The sequence below is a fragment of the Cotesia glomerata genome, linkage group LG9 (assembly GCF_020080835.1).
Source record: "Cotesia glomerata isolate CgM1 linkage group LG9, MPM_Cglom_v2.3, whole genome shotgun sequence".
NCBI lineage: Eukaryota > Metazoa > Arthropoda > Insecta > Hymenoptera > Braconidae > Cotesia > Cotesia glomerata.
In genome coordinates this window covers 7,273,264-7,281,086 of record NC_058166.1, presented here as the reverse complement: position 1 = coordinate 7,281,086, position 7,823 = coordinate 7,273,264, and the positions used below count along the sequence as shown (strand labels likewise).

General features: G+C 33.4%; 1 protein-coding gene across 1 annotated transcript; it reads right to left on the bottom strand.

Annotated features, from left to right (window-relative positions):
• Positions 1-5,545: 5,545 nt before the first annotated feature.
• Positions 5,546-6,575, bottom strand: LOC123271314. Its single transcript, XM_044737605.1, has 2 exons — positions 6,266-6,575; positions 5,546-6,184 (listed from the first exon to the last, which is right to left on the bottom strand). Exons 1-2 carry the CDS (start codon positions 6,510-6,512, stop codon positions 5,631-5,633), a joined length of 801 nt encoding a protein of 266 aa, XP_044593540.1. The 5' UTR covers positions 6,513-6,575; the 3' UTR covers positions 5,546-5,630.
• Between the last annotated feature and the right edge of the window lie 1,248 nt (positions 6,576-7,823).

Here is a 7,823-nt window from a genome sequence, read left to right as displayed (position 1 = left end):
CCAAATAGCTCGGAGGAGTTCGTGTGTGTTCCTTTTGACGAGCAGTTAGAGCATTTGGGGATCGCCCTCATGGAGGCGATCTTCAAGGATTTGGTCACTGCCGCGTAAGGTGAGTTATCGTGATGAGTTATCAAAAATTTTATATATAAAAGGAAACATTTGCCAAATAATATAATAAAAAATTTTTTTTTTTTTTTTTTTTTTTTTTTTTTTTGAAGGTGTATCGTATGACATCGGTTGGCTCCGATTAGATGCTGACTCGACTCAAGTTGGATATTTCTATAAAAATTTTTTTTTTTTTTTTTTTGAAAGAGAAGCTTATTAAATAAAGAAATTTGAAAAAAAAAGGATGTGAAAATTTTCTTTTCTTTTGTTTCCTTTTCCCAAGAAAAATTTTTTTTTTTTTTTTTTTTTTTTTTTTTTTTTTTGACAAAGGGAAATTTTATATGGAACGGAAAGAAGGTAGGTTAAAATTTGATTATTTAGTCTTAACGTAGAGAGGGGGGGGGAGGGAGAGAAAAAAAATAAAAGTGAGTGTTTAGTGTGTATATGTGTATGTGTGTATGGGTAGTGTTAAGCATAAGAAGCGGCACAGTTATGGGCGTGGCTCATCGAGAAACGGTTGCGAGTGGGCTGATGTCGGTAAACTATCTTGTTTGCTTTAGCAGTTTCCTTATAATTATCGCTAGGTGACTCTCCTTGTTCTCTTACTTACTTTACTCGTATTTATTAAATATTGGTGAAAATTTGTTTGTTTAAATTCTAAAAGGATTTTATAGTTAAAAAAAAAATGTTATATGGTGACGTTAGCTCAGATTATAATCTGTTGATTATTATTTATGATTATTATTTAATAATTGAAATATAATTATTATAATTGTATGTGTATATAGGAAAGGAAGAGTTTTATAATATAATCTGATAAAATGTAAGGATTATAACAAAATATAGTAATAGTAATAATAAATGCAAAAGTAGTAATAATAATATGATAATAAACTATAATATAATAATATATATTTAATGTATATATACATCACTATATATAGTGATAGTATAACGAGAAGAAAAAAAAAAATAATTTTTATTATTTTTGGTTTTGCTGCTATTCTTATTCGTCCCCCCAAGGCCGAGGATAATTTTATCTTCGGTCTTGTTGGTCTGGGAGCGGCAAAAAAAAATTTTTTTTTTTTTTTTTTGGAAAAGAGGAAAAATTTTATTTTTTTTTTTTTTTTTATTTCTCCGCAAAGGAGCCATCGGTTTACATAGAAATTTACGGATGATCTTAACTCTAATGATTGTTGAAACGAAATTGATTTTCTAGAATGGTGATTTGTAGTCTTTTAATCGGAATGTTTTTGACTTCTTTGGGGTTTCGACGATTTTTGGAGGATTTTTGGTAGTTGTTTGTTCGGTGGTAGAGCATCCTTCATCGTTGTTATTGTGTTTTTCTGAGGTCGATTCGCTTTCTTCTGGTGGAGTTGACTTCTTTTCTTCGATTGTTTCTAATTGGATTACGACTGCTTTTTCATCTCTTTTAATACGATTGTTGTACTGGCGACGTCTGGATAAAAATCGGTTGATAGTTTTCTGTATAGCTATCCCTCCTATTATAAGTGATATTATTCCAATTGCTGATGCTGACCCAATAGTTATTTTTCGGTTGGATTCTTCTTTTTGGTAGTCAAGGGCTATTAGTGACATTTTTTCTTCATTTTCTTCAAGCCCTTGACCCCAAGGTTCAAATTCGTCGATTATCTTGGCTGGGTTCTGAATTTCCGTGAATGAGTTCATAGCTGCGTTGTTAATTTTTAAGCTCGAGTTTAATGTTTCTAGTGATAGGTTAAAACTCGGAGTGATGAGGTTTATTTTTGTCGATTCTCTCGCCATTCCTCGGATTATAAATCCGTTGCAGCTAACTTGGCATCCTTGTTGAACGTGTAACAACCCGGTTCCGTTGATTACGTTTCTTTCTGTTGTTTGTTTTGGACATATCCATTGGATATTTTCTTCTTTACACGTTGAGTACGCCCATGTGTTTTTCTCATTCATTTTTATCCAAGTCAGTTTACATTTTTCGATTATTCTTATGTTGCATTCTCTTAAGATTTCGGTGTGCGGGTCCATTAACAATTTCATTTCACAATCTATTTCACTTTTCACCTCGGTTGTCTTAGATGGGACGTCAGGCGGGCATGCCATGTCTGGTCCTATCGGCTTGCAGTTGTTTATGTAGTCCTGTCCAGCGAAGTAATATTCGTTAAACGACGGTTCTGACACGAGGTATTTTGATGTTGGTTGGATTGTTAATGTCGATATTTTATCTCCGATTTTTTCAGGCTTTGGGAGTAATTTAAGCTCGTATGCTAGCCATGGTGTTTGATCGAAGAGTGGTATTGTTATTATTATTAGGAAATATCCGTTTGTTTTTCCTGTTTCGATCGTATATACTTTGGCAAGTGTGTTGATATCCATATGATCCAGTGGTTGAGGTGGGTTAAGCGTCGGATGTTTTTTCATCATGTCAGCAGTTGCTTGGTGTAATTGTTTGGCTGACACGGTTAAATAAGTAAGCTTGCCCCATTTTGCGTCTTCTATTGCTTCTTCAGCGTTGTTGAGAGTTCTTAGGTGATTTGTCATCAAGTGAATGTGTTCGTCTCCTGCCATTGGGAATAGTTGGCTTTTTTCGAAATCGGATAATTGTTTATTTACTGATTGTTGCAGATATGTTGAAGTTCGGACTAGGTCCCTGATTCTTTCTGTTAAGTTGGTTTCATGTTTCAAGATTTCGTTTATTTCGCTTTTGATGATGTGAGTGTTGTTTTGAGATAGGTGTACTAGTTCTCTGTTATCTTGATATAATTTGTCTATTTCTTTCGTGATATGTTCTTTATCACTATAATCCATGGTCCCAAATAGTTTTCGTGCGATTGTTCCTACGAAGCCAAACCATGGAGCTCGTCTTTTGCGGTTGGTCTTGTCAATTTTTCCAAGTTGTGGATCTTCAAGATGTTGTCTCAATCGATGTTTTGCTTGTTCGATTTCGGCTTGTATTTCTTGATGACTATTAATTCTCAGGTATGACGAGCAGATGGAAGGCTTTAATTTTGCTGCGCATATTCCATAAGCTTCCCATATACTTTGATTGGAGTGTGGATGCAGATTTACTAGTTTCTCGATGTTGATGGAGGTGATTATTTGCCATTCTTCTCGTATCAGATGTATTTTCTTAAACGAATCGTACAGTAGGCCTGGATTTGTTTCCATTGGTTTTATTTGGACTTCTTCTGAACCCTTGGCCCGGTCTACTAATCCCAGGAAGATGAGTAATACGATGTTCATGTTGGATTGATTTTTTTTTGTTATATATCTGAAACAAACAACTTGGGTTTCTTTTTAGTCAAATTTTTCGCGGCTGGCTGGTTTAGCCTTGTTCGGGTGAAGTTATTTTCGTTTCCCATTTTCTTTTTCGATAATTAGATTTCCCATTTCGTTTATTTCAGTTATTCTGTACGGCCCGGTATAATAAAGGTCTAATTTATTTTTTCTCGGTTCCTTCAGCGTGTACACGAGATCTCCTACGTTAAATTTTGCCGGATGAATATGTTTGTCGAATCGTACTTTTGATTCGTGTTTTGCTTTAGTTAAATTTTCTGCGGATATTCTTTGAATTTCGGATATTCGGCTAATTAAATCTGCTAAATAATCATTGTATGATTCTATTTTACTGAAATCTGGAAACTGGGTTGGGCTACGAGCTTTTCTTCCGTACAAAATTTCGTAAGGTGTAAATTTTGTGGCTGTATGAACGGTTGTATTATAATTTAGCATGGCCATCGGAATATACCGATTCCAGTTGTTAAATTTATCTACATAGGCCCGGAGGTAATCGACTAAGGGCTGATGGGATCTCTCTAAGGATCCGTTCGATTGAGGGTAATAAGACGAAGTTGTTATTCTTTGAATTTTTAATGCTCTAGCGAGTTGTTGTATTAGTTTACTGGTAAATGAGGTGCCCTTATCTGATAGAATTACGCGGGGGCATCCGTAAAGAGCGATATAGTGATTTAATAAAGCATCTGCAACGGTGACTGCTCTGATATCGGGGAGAGGAACTGCTGCGGCTGCTTTAGAAAAATTATCTTGTATGGTTAAGATATGTAAGTTTCCGTCAGGAGTCATGGGCAGGGGTCCTACCGTGTCTATGCTAATTTTTTCGAAAGGTTCAAAGGGTGTGTCTGTAATAGACATCGGCTGTTTTATTTTTATTCGCGTGAGTTTATTTTTCTGGCATATTTCGCAGGCTCGGATGTAGTTATAAATGGTATCTTTCATTCCTGGCCAGTAGTATCTCTCGCGAATACGCCAATATGTTTTTACTACGCCTTTATGCCCACCTATTAAGCTATTATGATTTTCTTCGATTATTTTGTTCCTAAGGGATTCTTCCGGTACTTCAATATTGCCTTCGCATAACGTTATCGTTATTGGGCAGTCTCCTAATTCCTGTAATAAATATGCTTGGATGTCTAGATCGGAAAATTCGTCCCCCTGTTTCACACAGCGAAGCGAATGAATATCATGTTTGTGTACTGATTGACGAAGGTTTCTCAATCCTTCGATTAAGTCGATTGGATCTAATTTTTCAAAATGTTTTGTTTTGATGAATACCGTGAAAATTTTGCAACGACCTAACTTGGTGACGAATACATCTCCCTTTGAAGGTTTCGATGCATAGAGGTCATCGGCATTTATAAATTTTAAGTCACGGAGTAATTTTGCTACGGGTTTTATTATCTCACAATCGGCTGCTAGGAAGTGTACTAACAAGGAAACTCTCTCCGGTGTCCCGCTCCGATTTTGATGAAACTGAGATATGTTATTCTCCGTCGGAATCTAAGAGACACGTATTTTTTTTTATCTGCGGAAAAACATTTCTAGGGGGTGAAACTACCCCTCAAAGTTTAGCCTCCAAAGGGGTGTTTTTCAAGTTTCGCATACTTGCAGTTTAAATAATCGAATGGGACCAATTGCATAATTTTCAGGGTGGAAAATCATGAAAAATGCTTTTGGTTTTATAATAAAACAATGGATAGAACAAAAGTTATGAGGGTTGAAAATCACAAACTTTTTATAAAAAAAAAACTATTCGATGGATTTTAATGAAACCAACGGCAATCGGAAGAGGAAAAAAAAGTAGAGAATACGTCTTTCGGGGTTTTTCCGAAAATTAAGTTTAGGGGGTGAACATCCCTTAAGCATATCTACATTGACCACCAAGAAAATATCGTTTTTTATATTAATTTCGATATGAATTCATCAATAATAATTTGTTCGTACATTTCTAGCATTTAGAAAATAATAATAATATTATATCTTAATATTTTACTTACTTGTTTACTTCTCATCCCAAACTTTATTTTGTGTATCGGGACATCAAATATTATAAATGTCATGTAATGTGAATCTGTTTTGGAAAAAAAAGAAAAAAAAAATGCTTACAATATATGCTTTACTATAATCAAATTAAATTTAAAAATAATTTACAAATGATTTTTTACAAAAATATTTAATATTTCTGATGTTTATGAAATTTAATACTTAAATTCATCATTTTGTCATATGCAGATCTATTCAATATATGTTTTGCAATCGTGATGTTCATGAAAAAAATGTTGAAAACACAACGACTTTTTGCACCATGAACAGCGGATAATTGCTATATTTTGACAACCAGGAACCTCACAATGAGAATTGCATGATCCGTGAAATGCAAAATCCACAGGATTTTCGAACTCATCTGGTTTTACTTCTGTGTAGCCACTTTTGTACCACGAGTACTTGAATAAATTTATGTACCGAGGAGATGACAATTGGATATGTGTAAGTGATTGTAATTTTATAATGTTATTTCGTAAATGCAAGTTTATGTCCAAATTCATCAAAACTGTACGATCCGAAAAATATCGAACAAAATTTTTCCATACTCGGAATCCAAAAACATCAAGCGGTTGAATTTTCCCAGTTGTACCTTTTGGTAAGATCATTACTTCAGTATCTTTATTTGTTGATTTAACGCTTTGTACAACTTGAGGACAATGCCCAGTCCATGAGTCAATTAGTAATAAAGATTTTGGGCCCACATTTGGAAAAAACACCCTCTCCAACCAAATTTTGAAATGATCTGAAAATTAAAAAACATGAACTATTTGTATCAACAATAACTTATGCACAAACCAAAAAAAAAATAAAGAATAATTCGTACCTGATGTAAGTTTTCCTGATTTTGATGCTTCTATGTATACATTATGAGGTCTAAAAAGTGTTGTTTCAACTATTGGTCCAAATTTACCACTTGGTTCTTTTAGAACCAAAAAAAGTGGGGATAAAAGCTTTCCATCAGCGGATACAGTTGGTTGAACTGTGTAACTATGAGTAGTAGAAGTAACAGATTGTACAAGACATTCTACTTGCTTCTCTCCTTCAACAGCTAAAGTTCGACCGGAATGCATTTCCAACTGAAAACCACTTTGATCTGAATTATATACGTTTGCTAATTCATAAATTTTAATTTTTTGTTTACATTATTGACGAATTCCTCAGATTGCTGTTTTAATGATTTACTATCTTCAATGGTTTTGGACGTGATAAACTTATTTATTCTTCTTGATACGATGCGATGTGCTCTTTTGAATGACGTGATCCACTTTGTTGATGCTTTGAAACGGAAATCTTCCGCACCAATTTCTTTTTGAGCTTGTAAGGCCCATCTTTTTATGTCACAATCATGTACGATTAAACCTGCATCTATAGCTGCTTTGAAATTTTGTAATGTATATTCACAAATTCTTGCTAATTTTTCCTTATAAGTCCCTCCCTGATTTAAAGTATGAGCCCATCTTCGTAACTGTCGCACAGATTGTACCTTTCTAAATTTTTGTCTAACACTGTCTAAACTTAAATTTCTTTTTCTGCCACTACGCCAGTACTCGACGGCTTTCAATTTATATTCATAAGATAAATCTTCAACATCCTTAGTGCATTCGTCGATAGGTGTTTCTTGATCAACTAGTGCGTTTGCCCTCTCTTTATCTTCCACGACTTCCATCGTCCAATCTTTATATGGTTCTTGGAAATGCAAAGAACTTTCTTCGACCATTTCGACTCCGGAGTATTCGTTCATAGCATTGAGTAAAATATTTTCAAAACTTTCTTTGATTTGTATTTCTTCGTCATTTACTGGCGATTCTGGAATGTTCATGACTTGAAATGTTGTTAAGAGTAGTCTTATAACATTTATAGGATTGACTTTCATTTTGCTCTATGTACTAAAATAAAGATTTTCGTACAATTTTAAATTATTCACTTATTAAAAAAAAAAAAAAAAAAAACACACGATTATAATATTGAATTATAAAAGATGAAGTACATCGCAGTAACTAAACTAATCTCGAAATGATACATTTATTTATACTATGTTGTTTTTCACATTACTGACTCATATATACTAAAAATATAATTATCTCTTTTTTTGTATGAGATAACGATGAATGATTATTATGATTATAATAAATCATTATAAGCATTTTTTCTTTTTTTTTTTTTTCCAAAGTAGATTCACATTAAATGACATTTGTAATATTTGATGTCCCGATACACAAAATAAAGTTTGGGATGAGAAGTAAACAAGTAAGTAAAATATTAAGATATAATATTATTATTATTTTCTAAATGCTAGAAATGTACGAAAAAATTATTATTGATGAATTCATATCAAAATTAATATAAAAAACGATATTTTCTTGGTGGTCACTGTAGATATG